The sequence below is a fragment of the Ochotona curzoniae genome, unplaced genomic scaffold, assembly GCF_017591425.1.
Source record: "Ochotona curzoniae isolate NIBS_2020 unplaced genomic scaffold, NIBS_Ocur_1.0 contig_4797, whole genome shotgun sequence".
NCBI lineage: Eukaryota > Metazoa > Chordata > Mammalia > Lagomorpha > Ochotonidae > Ochotona > Ochotona curzoniae.
In genome coordinates, this window is record NW_024466390.1 from 1,612,684 (window position 1) to 1,629,095 (window position 16,412).

Genomic DNA, 16,412 nt, shown 5'->3' on the forward strand with positions numbered 1-16,412 from the left:
GGAAGATTTTCCATCCAAACGGAAAATCTAAGCGGCCACAACGGCTGGAGCTAAACCAATCTGATGTCAGGAGCCAGAAGCTCTTCCTGGTCTCCCAAGCAGGTGCAGCTCCCAAGGCTTTGGGTCATCCTCCACTGCTTTCCCAGGCCACAAGCAGGGAGCTGGATGGGAAGCAGGGCCGCCCAGACTAGAACCTGTGCCCATATGGGATCCCGACGCGTGCAAGACAAAGACTTTAACCACTACACCACCGCACCGGGCCCTTTACATTAGATTTTTAAAATGAGATGTTTGCATAACACCTATAGATATGCTATGAGATACTTTGGTTTAATTTATGAATGATTTTGGTTTGCCATTTTTCAACATTTAAAATTTTATTATACCATATCAAGTTATCTATCCATAATCATTATTGAGTGAATGGCACCCAAATGTTTAACCACAAAAGGATGTTCATGATTTAAAAGAACCCAAGATGAATACATTTGAACCAAACAAATCTGACTGCTAAGAGAGATAAATTTATTTCTAAATTAAAATGTTTGCCACCTTCTTAAAAACTCATTGCTATTTACTTAATAGCATGTTTTAAGGGTTCATTTTATTTATGAGAAAATCAGAGTTACAGAGACAGAGAGGTCTACCATCTGCTAGTCCACTCCCCAAATGCCCTCAAAAGCCAGAGCTGAGCTGATGCTAAGCCAGGAGCCAAGAGCTTCTTCGGGGTCTCCCGTGTAGATACAGGGCCCCAAGGGCTGGCTGCCTGTCTCCTGGTGCCTCCCATGTGCAGGGCAGCCAAGACTCACCTGGGGTCTGGATGGGATGTTGTCACTGCAGGCTGTGGCTTAACTTCTGAGGCCACAACACAGCCCCGTTAAATAGCACTTTTTTGATATGTGTCCATTGCTGAACACATATTAAATCAAGCAAATATTTGAGTTTTATAAACGAAGTTCACGTAGGTCCATTTATCTTTGTTTTCACTGAATGGCTGATGATGAAGAGCAATCAATTACAGTGTTAAGCAACTGCTGTCAAGCAGAACCCATTGCCATCTTCCTCCCGGAACCTCTCGGGACAGGTTCTCATTTACAGTGAGAACCCATTGTAAGAACCCATTTCCAGTTTTAAAATTGGAGCCAACCAGAAAAGCTGTATTCATGATAGAGTTGGTAAAAACCCAGTTGATGCAGTTTAAGATAATTTTTAATGTTGGCCATTTTTTGAGTGAGAGTAAATTATAAAACAATAAACATTGCTCTAAACAAAAGAAAATTCTTAGAGCAACTAGTTGTGCATCATTGTTCTTTACGACGTTTTAATCCAAGCATGAGGACATGCAGTGTTGGGCATTTTGATGATCATCTTCATGCAGAGAAATGTCACATGTTAAAGCACACTGCAATCTCGTTTTCTCCTCCCTTCACTTCCTCTGCTACGAAATCAGAAAGAGCAGGTCCAGGATGCGCCAGACAGCGCTGCGGCTGCATGGCTTAAACGAGGCCTAAGTAAATGGTTTCAGTGCAGAAATCACAAAGCCCTCGGTATCTTTTCATCATTTGGTTTCATCTTATTTTTCTGGAGAAATGAGAGCATCAAGGTTTAAGTGCCATGAAACTGGATAGAAAAAAGAAAGTGAACGCCAAATACTTGAGTAAATTGTGAAGATGCTACAAATGTGCAATGAATGTGCAACGTTGTCAGTAGTTCTTTTCAGAAAAGTCAGCTAATGTTTCATTGGACAATGAAATATAGCAAGGCAGATGTGGTGCAAGGGGAGAGTTTGAAGGAAATCATTTCCCTTAATTTTTTTGAAGGAAGTTTGCAGTTTATTTTAAACAAAATGCAGTAATTCTTAGATGTATGTGACTTTCATGTGAGATGTTTGTTTGCCAAATCATCTTGAAATTGGAAAGCAGAAGAGCAGAATGCCTTGAAAGAGGGCATGGTGCCTTGGGCCCAGCACATGGCTCAATTGACTAATCCTCCTCTTGCAAGCTCCAGAATCCCAAATGGGTGCCAGTTTGTGTCCCGGCTACTCCACTTCCCATCCAGCTCCCTGTCTGTGGCCTGAGAAAGTAGAGGATAGCCCACAGCCGGGGGGGCCCTGCACCCACATCGGAGACCGGGAAGAAGCTTCTGGCTCCTGACTTTGGATTGGCACAGCTCTAGTCATTGCAGCCATCTGGGAAGTAAACCAGCAGATGGAAGGTCTTTTTCTCTTCTCGCCTTCTTTGTGTACATCTGCCTTTGCAATAAAAATAAATAAATCTGAGAAAGGAAGGAAGGGAAGAAGGGTTATCTTGTAGTTGTTAACCAAGTCTCAGTTATGGAAAAGAGGGTCTCTTCTAGAGTTATTGCAACTTTAATTATTTCTGCTAGGAAAGCATCAGAATACCGGGACAGGTGGGAACATGCTATCTCAGGCAATGGAGAGGGCTGCGTGAGGCGCCGCAAAGAAGCGGACTTTTCAGAGTTGTTTCAGCTGTGACGTTGAGGAAAGCATCAGTACTTCATTTGTTCATTCATCTCCTTTATTTGCAGGGTTCTAAGGTTTTCTTCTGTTTCTACTGTGGCGTTCTATCTTAGCATGTTTTTCCTGATTGTAAGAATAACAATCATATGAAGTCTAGTCTGTGACTTCAGATGTCCTGGTTGTTGGAGCGAGTTGGCCTGCGTCCAACCACTCACCGTTACGTGGGGCCCTTGAGTTGTAATACTTCACTGAAGACGTGTTTTGCTCAGTTTTAATTTCACATTTCTCAGTTTCAAATTTCTCAATTTCAGTGTTCACATTCCAGTTTAACTCTGGGATGCTTTGTCTGCTATATCAGAAGTAATTACATAGTTTAATTGGTTCCTCATTCTATTATAATAAAATATAAAAGTTAAACTCATTTAAATATATGCATCACAAATCAGATATTTGGCACACAGAATTCTTTCGACAACTGAAATTATAAAACTTTGTTCTGGTTTTATCAAAGATACAATGTATCTGCTTCTTGATCAATGTACTGTTTTCCAGTTCTTCTCTTTGACAAAACACACGTATTTAATATTTCTAACACTAACATAGTTTACAAGCCACCAGATGTAATTTCCCTTGATATTAATCTGTTCACCATTTAATCTTGAATTGCACTGCTTTCAATGATCAGACTTATCTTACTAAGTAGGAGTGGCTCTTTATGTTTAAAACATGCGCATTCTCCTTTCATTGGAGAATTAAATCTTAATTTGAAAACACTAGCTCTGACTGAAAGCACATTAACCCTAAAGACATGTGTGGTACGTATCGCATCAACACCATCTCTAAAAGACCGTGCAACATTATTTTCTGCCCTGTGATCTCAAGAACTTCGCAGTAGCCCGTCAGCAAGTTAGCCTTGCCATTGTCGGTTGCGCTGTATTTCTCTTCCTGAACTCTTCCTTTCAACCCTCCACAGAAGAAACAAACTTCCTACAATCATTGTTTCATCATCTTTCTGGCTGGGACCGTGGTGGGGGGGTGACTCTTCTTCCTCACTGGGTTTAGAATAGAGGTGTGAGACACACGAAGGCCCATGTTCTTGCTGTATCCCTAGCACCTGAGAGCAGGGGTAGGGGGTGGCTTGCACGTGGAGCCACGGTGATCCTCCACACACTGCACCCCGACTGGCACATCTCCTCACACAGAAGGCAGAGGAAGCCGGAAGCCCCCAGCAGCATTTCCCAGAAAGATGGTGGCAGAAGCCAGATGCTGTGACTGCGGGCGAGATGCAGCGCCAGACAGGCCCAGGCAGCCCGCCTAGCCCACATCCCCCAGATGTGCTCTCGGCTCCCGAGGGTCAGGGTCTGATGAGGTCCTCACGTGGGTGTGAAGGTTCTCCCATCATTTTGGCCTGGAACTGAATTGCAGGTGAAGTGCAGACCAAGTCTTTGTCCCAACTAATGATAAGCTGGATCGTGGATGGAAATCTACTTGCTCCCCTCCATTTTGTTACAAATGTGCCACGACATGGACAGCAGGTCTGGGAATTGAGTTTTGGTAAACCAGATCCTCGTTGGAGAAAAATGTGTCTTAGGAAGAGTTTCCTCATTTGTATTTGCTTGGTTCAAATGAAGATTATCTTCTAGCTGCTCTGTGTTGAAAAAAACTGGCACTATGGTTAAAAAAAACTTTGAGTAATTGAGCACCACTAATGGAGTTATGGCATTAGTTTCTGTTCTTTTATTCTTCACTCATGACATCAGTAAGACCACTCTTTGATGTTTTCTGCCTAAACATTAGTGAGTTTTACAGATGCATTTTCTGTGAGTCATATTTTGAAAATCTGTGTTTATTTTTGCCCAACATGCAGATGTAGCCACCATAGACCGGTCAGAAGTTACCAAGCCCCTTCGGCCTGTGGCCAGGTGGCTCTGCAGCCTCAGCAAAGCCCTTTGAGCCCGCACTGCCCAGATGTAAATCAGTAACTTTTACTAAACAAAATGCCTTACTACAACTTTAATAAATTAACCTGCATGAAACCATATGGCCTGGGACAGTTGCAGAGCTGTGTGGCTGAAGGAAGAATAGAGCTCTTGAGCTGTGGTGCATTTACTTCCAGGCCCTGGAGTCCCCGTGGACCTTGCAGTCCTGCCCCCACAGGACTGCAAAGGTGAGCACTTCCCAGGGGGAAGCCCCGCAAGCAGCCGTCACCCTTGGGACACAGTGCCCGCCTGCGAGACTTTTGGGCCACGGCAGCATGTCAGTGCACGGCCACAGACAGTGCGTCCCCTCCGTGCCAACGCTGGACTGGAGGCTTCCTCTCTCGAGTACACCCCTGCTTGGAAGTCAAGAGAGGGGCCACCGAGGAGGCGGGAGCACTGACATGAACAAATACCTGGTGAGCTGTGTTCGCTGAAGGAGCAGGTGCAGCTTCTGAGGCAGTACTACTGCTACAATGGAGATCAGCATCGGATTACTCTTCCATCCTTTCGGCACTGTTGCTGTCTCCTAAGCTGTTGCTTTGCACACCACAGCCACCAGTGATTGGACTTATTTATCAGAACAGCATAGGAATGAACATCTCCAAGGTGGTTTTCTCTCTCTGGATTGAGTCATTCAGTGTAGTTCAAGTCCTGGCTGCTCCACTTCCCATTCGGCTACATGCTAATGTGTGTGGGAAGGAGAGGAGGACCCAAAGCCTTGGGACCCTGCCCCTGCACGGGAAACCAGAAGCTCCCGGCCCCGCGCTTTGGCCATTGTGGACATTTGGGGAGTGAACCACACACGAAAGATCTTACTCTGTCTCTCCTTTTCTCTGTAAATCTGCCTTTTCAATAAAAATAAATCTTAAAAACTAATGTGTACAACAACTAATAATAGTTGTGCTTTGCGAGATTAAACAATATCACACATATATATTCTGTATTAGGTGAACTTAGAATGGAATTTTAATGATTATACTTCCTGTTGAAGAGATCCTTGGTTAAGGTCTTGTATAGAAAAATATTACTTAAAGGTTACATTTTTTTAAGTGATATAGAATTCCCATATCTTGTTTAGCTTAAAAATTCTGAATATTTAATTTATTCCAGATGCGGCAGGAGCTGGACAAAAGTATAACTAGAGAACTAGAAAAAGGTATGTTGCCAAAATGTGTACATTAAATGTAGATTTGAATTCTGAAATAAACTGTAAATAGGAAAAGGTCATCCTTTTCAGTTTTATACTTTTATTTCTTTTAATGAAATATGTGAAGACATAAACATTCACAATGTAGAACACACTTATTCCAGAAAGCCTCAGGCCACCTCTGCCTGTTCCTCTGCCCTCCCCACGGTCCCGTCACCCGTGGACGGGCAGTCCTCGGGGTCTGATCCTAGTCAGACCGCTCTAGTGAGACTAGGGAAGTTAGGGGTTGCTCAGCTCTTACCCAGAATCCCTCATCAGGGATAAGTTCCACATTCCACACCCAGGTCAGCCTGCTGCTTGTCCCATTATTTCAGTCAGCCTTCTCTCTTGCCACTTAGGCTGCTCTGCCCTTCGGCTCCAGCATCCCACAGGTTTCCTCGCCCCCTCTTGCCTGGACTTGCGGTTTCCACCCTAGCTGGTGTCCTTTCTCCTGGCCCCTTGGGTAGACTGCCATGTCACCACCAAGAAACCTTCTAAAGTGACATGAAAGTGGGATGGCGTTCCTCCGGTGTGGTGCTTCATTCCAGTCATGCTATCTGTGACTGGAAATCCTGTTCATTTATTCTTCCTGGTTCCAACAAGTCGTTACTGAAGGACAGTGTCATTTTCATCTTATCACTGCACTGCTTAGCACACAGTTGTTGAGTCAATGAAGAATGAGGAAATTTAGAGCACTGTACCTAATCCGCAATAATTCAGGGCACTTCTTTAGCCACTAAGCTGCCGTGCCAGGCCCAATTCAGTGCACTTCTACACAAATTACATTTAATGGCAGTTTTACTCTGTTGTCTCTACGTATAGGTTTTTCCTTCCTCTTCACGGTGATAAAGTTTCCACCTTTTAATATTGATGTAGACCGAGTTAACTCTGAACTAGTTGAGATAACCAGAATTGTTTTTCTTTCCAGCTGCTGCTGAATTTGAATCTGAATCCTGTCAAATTCCTCCTTTAGCATCTATGGCCAAGTCTAATCAAACTCAAGATCTACTTCTGAAAGCATCTCAAGAATATGTACAGATTTTGAAGAAAAACTATATGCTCTGAAGGACAATCAAAGTTAACTGGCCAGACTCTTGACTTTAATAGCTTCCTGTTAAATAGGTGATATGAAAGTTTTTGTTAAAGAGTATTTTTGGATCATGATTGAATGAAAATTTGAGTATCTTAAGTCTTTTTTAAGATTTATAAGTGAACTTTGAGCAGATTTTACAGATGAAAACCAGTATTATGAAATTTCAGATACTCAAAGTACACAAATGTCAGCTGTCATACAGCACCCAAACGACAAACTTAATATTCAGCAGTTAACTGATGACTGTATTTTCCAGTTATTACATTAAAACACAGTCCTGGGCCCGGCGCAATGGCGCAGTGGTTAAGGTCCTTGCTTCGCATGCCCCGCATCCCATATGGGCACAGGCTCTAATCCCGGTGGCCCGCTTCCCATCCAATTCCCTGCCTGTGGCCTGGGAAAGCAGTCGAGGACAGTCCAAAGCTTTGGGACCCTGCACCTGCGTGGGAGACCCGGAAGAGGCTCCTGGCTTCAGATCGGCATAGCATCGGCCGTTGTGCTCACTTGGGGAGTGAATCATCTGACAGAAGATCTTCCTCTCTGTTTCTCCTCTCTGTATATCCGCCTTTCCAATGAACATAAAATAAATCTTTAAAAAAAAAACCACAGTCCTGAAATGCAGGTTGCTACTGTGTGTTGTCAATATCTGGATGTATAACTGTGACAGTGTCATCAAAGTTTTATAATTTTATAGATGTTTCCTTCAAGAAAAATGTCTGCCTCTAGCCTTTCACCTTTTCTGCTTATTATTTTTGATTGCTTTGGGGATAATCATAAAACCAGAGTCCCAAATTTTAGTACAAAGATTTTTCTCCCCTGAATGGTTCCACGGTGAACTGCTGACATGCTGTCACCAAGATAAGTCTGGGTGTTTCCCCGAGTCAGAGCATTCCACGTAACTAATACAGCCTTCATCACTAGACGGGCACCAGCAGCATCCATCTGCTTCCCCGCAGGAGCCCTCAGGTGCTCTGTAGCCGGAGAATCCCACACACACCCATGGACTGCATCTGGTTGTGTTTCTTGGATTCTTTCAGGCTGGATCTTTCCCGGAGCTCCTGCATGACTGTGCAGCCCACTATGTGGCCTGTCCCTCGGTGTCTTTGGCGTTTCGTGACCATCAATCTGATGGAGGTCATGCAGTTTCCACTGAGAGCATCACACTTTGATTCTGTGACCATCTCGTCTCACACTGTGACTTCTCTGTTCTTCATCCAACTTTCAGTGTCTCACTTGGATCAGTATGGACTCGTACATATTGGTTAGTATCACTTCTAAAATTTGTCTTTCAGAGGTGTTCTGTTTTGACAACTTGATCTATACAGAAAAATTGCAACAGAATGAAGAATTCCTGGGTGCTCTTCTCCAACTGTTACCATTTTACTGCGTTTACCCCCTCGTCCCAGTCTCTCCCATGTGGTCTGGAAGCAGACCCCGCATTTGGGGTAGTTTTTTTCCATTTGGTTTGTGCCATGTGCTCTCCCAGATAGACACAGGTTATACTGTCTGGAAGGAATGCCATGCAAATGCCGCCACACTCCTCCCAGTACAGCGTGTTTATAGGACTGAGGATATTGCAAAAAGTCTGTGGGAAATGGTACCTTACACAGTGGCTTACTATGGCACAGAAATTTCTGAAAATTCATGAAAAACTATACAAGAATATCAAATTATGTCATGTCAAAATAACCTTATCCTGTAATTCTATTTTCCATCAATTTGTAATCAGTCTTGTAATATTTGTAATCCAACCAAAATATGATGACAAGTTAAATTTTTGAGGACCTGATTCAAATGCAAACCAGGTTTTATTAGCTACTACACTAGGCAGAAAACAGCAGCTACAGAAAACCATCATCAACGTAAGACAGGACCCTGAGCAGGGACGTCAGCGTCGGGGCACACTGCAATGGAGACAGCCGTCACGCCGAGTGGAGAGCTCACGCGTTTTGGGACAAAATTCTGATCAGTATTTTCTCTGACATTGTCACCAGTTCAGGAAAAAATAATAGCAGGAAAATCAGAGTAGCTAAAATGGTCTTGAAGAAAGTATTTATTTAAAGCAAAAGGAGGCAGTAAAAATAAGTGGAACTTCTTTAGCTATCAGAAAATAAAAAAAATGAATAGCGAAAGACAGATATAAATCCAACTCCATCAATATTAAATATGAGTAAACATCCATCTGAGAAGTCAATTATCAAAAGGGATAAAACAAAAGGCCCATCTGATAAAGGGCTCTCTTGAAGATACACAAATGACAGTAAGTGCAAGAGATAATCGACACCATTATTTACATGAAATCTACAACGCTGGGATTGGGTGAGATTAATTAATTTCGGTATGAGTGGTAGCAGATCATTTCTTATTGAGCAAAAGGGCCACAAAAAAGCCACTAAGTAAGGGCAAAAAATATTGCAAATGATGGGAAGAAACTGCAACCTCAGCAAATACCTCATCAAAAAATAAGTTTGTACAATGACCTGACAATAGTTGATCAGTTTCCTAAAATGTTACCCAAAAATCAGCATGACAGAATTTTGAGTGATGGAACAGCTGACCATGATAACCAACAACAACCACACACACACACACACACACACACACACACAATCTTCAAACACAATGGTTGCATTCTACCTCAAAAACCTCATTAAAAACTTAAGATTAAGTCCGATAGGATTAGGACTCTATAAATACTTTTTCTATTTTTATGTAATGAGAAGACATGAGGGAAGTAGCAGGGGCAGTGATAAAAGATGAGCAAAATAAAAACTAGAGCAGTTTGGGAGTTTCTTGTATTATTTCAGCAACAATTCTCAGTTTAAAATGAATCTGAAATTTAAGATTAACCAAAAATGGTTAAAAATACCATGTTTCAAACTTCCACACTTAGCATATTTATCCTTCTCAATGAAAACCAAATTCAGGTTAAAGTTATTAAAAAACTGTAGGTAGTTTTAATAAAGTCACTTCCAGAATATAATATTGTTGTAAAACCAATACATTGCACTCTAAAATAACTTTTATATTGAGCCAAAGCAATTTTTTGTAACAACACATTTATATTCACAAAATCTAGATAAAGAGTAAATACAATGTTCCATCTCTAATCTAGGATAATTCAGCACATTTTGAAAGAGACTGACTTGGTTTACTTTTGCTTTTGAAAACAAGCATAATTACAGAGTTATTCAGAATGAAGTTTGTTATTTAACAAAATTCTGCTACTCTGAAATAAATTATTATAGGTTGATAGTCATGTTTAAAAACATGAAAATGCATGCTGCATTTTTCAACTATAATCATTTAAATTTTGATTGATCTGTATATTCAATTCCCCACTAAGGTTTTTCTTAAAAAAACATCCTATATCTGATCAATCTGGAGCATAATTAAGTAACCTAACGAGGTTTCCAATAGCATACACAGAAATAGGATGTACCAACAACCAGACAGTACTATTTCCTTATCAAAAAGAAAGGGTACTATTGAGAGGTCATGGTATTTCTCCAACAGTTGCAGCCTTCAAGCTCAGAATGCTTCCCAGGAGCGAAAGGCACAGTTTTTAGATATAATTAGTAGCCAATTGCAAAATCATTAGTTACTAAATAACTGATCGACATTTCTCAAACATGTTGTTTCAATCCTGATTTATTTTTTTTAAAACAGATATACTATGGGTGGCTAATTTGCAAGAGGTGTCACCATGAAACAAACCAAAATCAGATAAATGTGACCAAAGATCACAAAAGTTTCTCATACTCTTGAAGTGTACCAAGATTAGCAGGAAGCATTGCAAAAGGAAACGACTGTGATATTACTCAGATGCCTGCTACAACGCCAGCAGTGCCTCCGGACTGAGTCATTATCTCACTTCCAGCTTCTTCCCCTCGAGCACAATCTGAATCTCTTTGGCATCCAAAGTCTCATAGGTCAGTAAAGCTTCTGCTAGATTCTTATGCTCTTTCGCGTGCGTTTTCAAGATGTGCTTTGCTCGCTCGTATGACTCCTGGAACAGAAGACAGTGGCCTAAGAAGCAGAAAACGCAGGGGCCAGAAACCACAGGCAATGGGACAAAACTTCCACTGGTTTTTAAATGCTATTTTTTTTTTATTAAAAAAGCATTTAAAAGCCTGATAATTTGATATCACAAGCAGAAGAGAATGAACATTCTATGAAGGCAGAGGTCACTCTGAAATACATTCAAATCCTTTGATTCTACAGAAATCCTTCAATAAGGCATTCATTCAACCTAGAATCATTCCAAACCGACCGTTGGCTATCGAGGTGCTTATCCAGAGCCCCCAGGAGCATTGTTCACTTCTGTTCCTATCACCACTTCCAGCACGGTACAAACATGCACTTTTGAATAAAGCACCATTCTTGCGGAAGTCTAAATCGCTTACTTCCTTCCCAATCCCCTCAGTGCAACTTGCGGCAAATGCTGGTTCCGGTGCCACTGTTACTTAGGACCTTGGTGTTGGGGTCCGTGCAGTGGATGTGGGGGACACGAAAGTGTGAAGAGTATTGTTCCATTGTAGGCAGGGCCGCAAGGAACTTCCCACTGTTTGGCAGGGCACCGTGGAGGTCTCTACAACCACCTGAATGCAGCTCCACCTTCCTTTGCATGGACACCAGACTACCCTGCGGAAGAATTCTAATCCATCCAGGCATTGTTTGCTACTGTGAGGCTGGCCTTTTACTCAATGTGAGCTTGGAGGTTAGTGTCAATAATAATGTGTTACAAAAGGGCCTTCTATTATTCCTACTGTCTTGGCTGTCCCCATTGACCTTGTGCTAATCAATCAAGGGACCTCTATTTAGGTTTTCATTTTTTAGGTTCTCCTTTTCTTTGTGATACAAGAGTGAGTTGTAGGATAAGAATTGTAGCAGGAACTTATATTGTTTTTAGGTAAAACAAATGGCAGAATTATCCTTAGAAACACCCACTTGACCATGAAGTCTGAGTCAGAGTTTGACTGATTTTGTGTAAATAAAGCGGACAGCTTTCATGCATTGTCCATTATGATCATGACATCCTAGTGGTCCGTCTTTCTTTCCTCTTTGCGCCTTATCCACGCACCCTTTGCGAGTGCCAAACTCAGCTGGAGCTGGACTCCGGCACCTCGGCACTCAGCTTGTGCCTCCTCTCCTTTCCAATAACAGATAACTTCATTATTCAAACACAACACATAGTTTCCACAAAGTTCCAGACCCACATATGTGTAAATTGTATATAAATATGACCATTACCCTCAGCAGAATTCGTATTTCTTGTTCAATGGCAGACTGAGTTTCAGGACTCAGCTTCCCAGTATCACTGTAGGTCATAACTCCAAGCTAACAGCAAAGAGAAGAAAGTCATTGAACAGAGAAGTCCCTGAATATCAGGAAATTTAACAGTACCTTCCTATAGATCAGGAAAAAATAAGAAGAAATACAGAATGCAAATGTTCTTGAAGAAACAGCAATTTCATGACATTTCTAAAATTAAGATTAGAATCAAAAGTAATAAAACTTAACAAAGAGAAAATTTTAGATCATTTTAATGCTGGTCCAAAGTATTTACTTTAAAAACCTTGCCAAGTACTCTAAACCCTGACATGCAGAATTCAAAATCAAAAGTGTTTGAAGGAGTCACACATTATGAGGTGGAAATATAAAGGTCATGGACAAGTTAAAGATGGGATCTCTGAAAGAGCCTCAACAGGCTCAAGAATCTATTTTCTGTAACCAGTTCATTAACTCATGTAGTAACAATTTCTGAGCAGCTAAAAGGGTTACATTTTTGTTACTCAGAAAATAATATCAGAACAATGTGCAGAGTGAACAGACTTGAGGGAAATTTATGAGAGGGAGATAGTATTATCGATTTACAACCTGAACATTAAAGAAGCAGAATTGGAAAGGGTTAAAATAAAAACTACCTTTTCACTCATCCCAAATTTGGTGACCATCCGCTTAGCTATCCTCGTTGCATTATCAAAATCACTGGAAGCACCTAAAATTTAAAAAACAAACGCAGAGCTCAAACTAAAAATAAGAACTTTAAACCACAAAACACAATTTGAACTGAAGCAGCCTTTAAAAGCAACCTGTTGTAATATGGTCCGCTCCAAAGATAAGCTCCTCTGCCACTCTCCCGCCCATGCTCACATCCATCTGCGCCAGCAGCTGGGCTCTTGTCTCATTCCACCTGTCATTCTCCGGCAACAGTGACACCTAAACAAGTGAGACACCCCAGTTACACCCGAGGCGCTGAGGCACAGTTAGCAAAGAGGCTCATTCAAAGCCAGAACGACCAGTTAGTTCTCCCTGCGGTGTGTAGTAACAGGGCAGTGAGAGCTGAGACATCTAATAGTGACCATAATCGGCTTACTGATGACAAACCCGGCAACTGAGAAAAGGATACTTGATTTTAAAAAGACAAGTACACATTTCATTAAAAAAAAAAAAAAAAAGAGTGAATAAGGTTGGAATAGTACAGCTTTATTACCAGCTGCATAAAAAATGTTTAAAATAATATATACTAGAAAGAAACAGAGTATTAAATGAGAAACCCTAGAAAATACTACAAAATAACTCTCACAAAGAATTTCTTTTTGGAGAAGAGCACAATAAGGCATTTATATTTCATAATATATACAATATCTGAAACATGTAAGTATTCTTTACTGGAAGAAGTTGATAAATGTCTGATTTCAGAATACTTCAGGAAGTCGAAAAACAAAAATGCCAAAGCACTTTAAAACAGTGGCAGGCTCAATGCTTCAGACGCCACAATGGACACCCACACCCCACACCCGCGTGCCTGGCCCAAGTCCCGGCTACTCCACTTCCAAGCCAGCTTCCTGCTAAAGACTCAAGCATTTTAGCCCCTGGAAACCACATGGGAGAGCCAGATGGAGATCTGGATTCCAGGCTTTAAGCCTGCTCCAACCAGGCTGTTGCAAGCATCTGGGGAATAAAAAAACAATGAAGGACCTATTTCTCAAAAAAAATAATAGTTTGTAAAAATGAAGAAAAAAAAATAGAAAACTATTTACATGTCCCAGTGTCGGCCCTCGTGGCATGATGGTGGCCTTGTTGATTGGCATGGCATCTTTTGTATAATAGGCAATGATAGCATGGCCTGATTCGTGATACGCAGTGATGGTTTTGTTTTTGTTATCAATTTCCACACTTCTCCGTTCAGGTCCTAAGATAAAAATTTAAGTAAGTTACGCCACTAGAAAGGTCTATTTAAATCAATAAGCCACATTCCTTTTTCCCAAATAACTGCTATGGGATTAATATTTACAAAAGAAGAAAAAAACAAAATAAAACGCTCTGCATAAGTTATTCTTAGATGAACATAATTTTTAAATAAAAGTTTGTGAAAAATGAGAATTCACTGTATAATAAATAACTTGCAAATCACAAACCAAAATTCTAAATTTAATCCTATTAAAATGAAAAGCTTAACTATTTCTAAAAAATAATTTGCAGTGTAAAAAAAGTCATCACTAATGATTCAAGCCAATCCTAGAATCACAAACGAATACAAAATAAAGCATCCTATGACAAAAAGAAATGGAAAGCTTGGAAACAATGATCACACCCACTTCTTCCTAACCCTAGATCCTTCCCACCATGATTAACTATGTAAACATCATTTAAAAAAAAAAACCACTAAAGCCACCCTTTTCTATACCACCAGAGAAGAGGAACGCACGAATGACCCACCATTAATGGCAGTATAAGAAGTTTCTGAACTAGTTCTGTCAGATGGCAAACTGCCACTATCTATTTCACAAACATCTATTTCATGTTCCTCTAAATCTCTTTTCAGTCAGAAAAACATCTTTCAAGAAAAAGGAAAAATACTCATGAATGCAGCTCATATAAACAAGTGCTTGATCATTGCCGATATGAGTCTTGTCAAGAATATGTCCAAGGTTAGTGGCTTTCAGTTCTTGAAAAGGAAATCTTGTGAGATTAATTACAAATCTTGGATACCCAAATATCCAAGATCTAAAGTAAGTTCATATTTACTACAGCCGCAGGCTTTAGCTGTGTGAATACAGCATCTACCAAAATGTATATTCTAACACACAAAAATATAAAATAGAAAGAATACAAAGAAAGCTTACCCATGAGAATTTTATCTTTGGAAAATTCTAGTTCCTTCATGGTAACCATTTCCTTTCCATCAACAGCAGCCTTTAATGCAGCCTGGTTCACGAGGTTCTCCAACTCTGCTCCAGAAAAACCAACAGTACCTCGGGCTATGATTTCTGGATCAACAGCTGTACACAAACAGAACAGTGCTCAAAGTCCAGAACAACCACAAGGGGGCGCTTCACCAAGAACACACAGTCCAAAAGAAGAGAATCCTGGTTATTCCACGGTTAATATATTTAGTCTAAAGATTCAAACTTAAGTTCACAAAAAATCTTAACATTGCTAAAGTGTGTCAATGGAACTACCATTAGGACAAGTCACAAAAACTCTTAAAAAGTAGTGACGATGAGTTAAAAACTTCAAATATGACCTATACTTTTATTAGCTTAACCATCAAGTTAACAACTGTACTCAAACACTGTATTCCTTGAAGTTCATCTTCCAAACACTTGGGACACAGGGGCCCCCTTGACAGGAAACCCCCACAGCCTTGTGAACCGATTCATTCACCTTTGGGACTACCACAACTTTAATAGCTTTCACATACAACTGAAATTGGCTTAGAAGAGTTTATGGTTTTAAAACAGAAGTTTATACTTTGCTTTTCTTCCTTATTGTCCCAAATCAGCCTTAAATTACTCTTTGTAGAGCCTTTCATATTATTTTGCATTTTAATTTCACATTCCTCTAAAAAAATCTATATACTCCTCAAATGTTATTTATGAATAAGAAACTCTCTTGGACTCAGAATTCAAAATGATAGATTCTCCTGGGTACACGTTAATTAAGGAATGGAATTTGAAAAGGATGGATCTATGAAAGCAAAGAGCACAAAAATGAATTGGTGTCTCAAGACACACTGTGGAGTAAGGACTACCAAGTGTGTGATATGTTACCATTTTATAGAGACAATATTTTTACTAAAGAATTACACTTACACTGGTCAAACTTTATTTTATTGAGATACCATTTCAAAATTTCTGTTCGACCTTTCACATCTGGCCTTGGAACTGTAACTTGCATGTCAAAACGACCAGGGCGTATTAAGGCACTAGAGGAAGAATGCAAAAGGAAAAATGTATTAATAAGCTCTCTACAATAAAGACCAAGTGAACCAAGACCGACACAGTAATAAGCATGCGTTGGAAAACAATGACAGCTGGAGATTAAAGACAACATTGAACATAAATGTTGAGATTGTTTAAAACATGGCTCCAATAAAAAGTCTCAACAACCAGAAGGTAAAAGAGAGATCCACTGAGGTCTCAGAGTGTGCACCTGGGGAGCACACACTGAAACAACAAGGCCCGAGACTGCCAGGTCGGCCGAGAAGGAACTCTGCATACTAAGTGGACTGTTGGAGAACCAGACTTCTCTCAACGGCCAAGAGTTTGTCACACTAGTCTTGGGCAAAGATACTACCAGCTTCTAGAATCAAGACAGTATTTCAGTATTATTTAAATACAAACCAAATTTTAATACTGTACTTAATTGTACACCTAAAATGCTCTC

The 16,412-nt window shown here is 40.5% G+C and overlaps 2 protein-coding genes across 3 annotated transcripts in view; one reads left to right on the forward strand and one right to left on the reverse strand.

Annotated features, from left to right (window-relative positions):
- The window catches only part of LOC121161609 (ankyrin repeat domain-containing protein 26-like), an 87,485-nt gene extending 80,477 nt beyond the window's left edge, over positions 1 to 7,008 (forward strand). Inside the window, exons 33-34 of the mRNA XM_040988091.1 lie at positions 5,569 to 5,614; positions 6,573 to 7,008. Coding sequence (XP_040844025.1) covers positions 5,569 to 5,614; positions 6,573 to 6,709 — 183 coding nt within the window. The 3' untranslated portion in view covers positions 6,710 to 7,008. The remainder of the gene's footprint in view (positions 1 to 5,568; positions 5,615 to 6,572) is intronic.
- A 3,367-nt stretch (positions 7,009 to 10,375) lies between these two features.
- YME1L1 (YME1 like 1 ATPase) overlaps positions 10,376 to 16,412 on the reverse strand; it is a 35,450-nt gene continuing 29,413 nt past the window's right edge. For both annotated transcript variants that reach the window (XM_040988093.1, XM_040988092.1), the window contains 7 exons: positions 15,839 to 15,951; positions 14,870 to 15,025; positions 13,784 to 13,935; positions 12,833 to 12,959; positions 12,665 to 12,738; positions 11,991 to 12,077; positions 10,376 to 10,746 (listed from right to left, as the gene is read on the reverse strand). In XM_040988093.1, the coding sequence (XP_040844027.1) occupies positions 10,603 to 10,746; positions 11,991 to 12,077; positions 12,665 to 12,738; positions 12,833 to 12,959; positions 13,784 to 13,935; positions 14,870 to 15,025; positions 15,839 to 15,951 (853 nt within the window). In that variant the 3' untranslated portion in view covers positions 10,376 to 10,602. The remainder of the gene's footprint in view (positions 10,747 to 11,990; positions 12,078 to 12,664; positions 12,739 to 12,832; positions 12,960 to 13,783; positions 13,936 to 14,869; positions 15,026 to 15,838; positions 15,952 to 16,412) is intronic.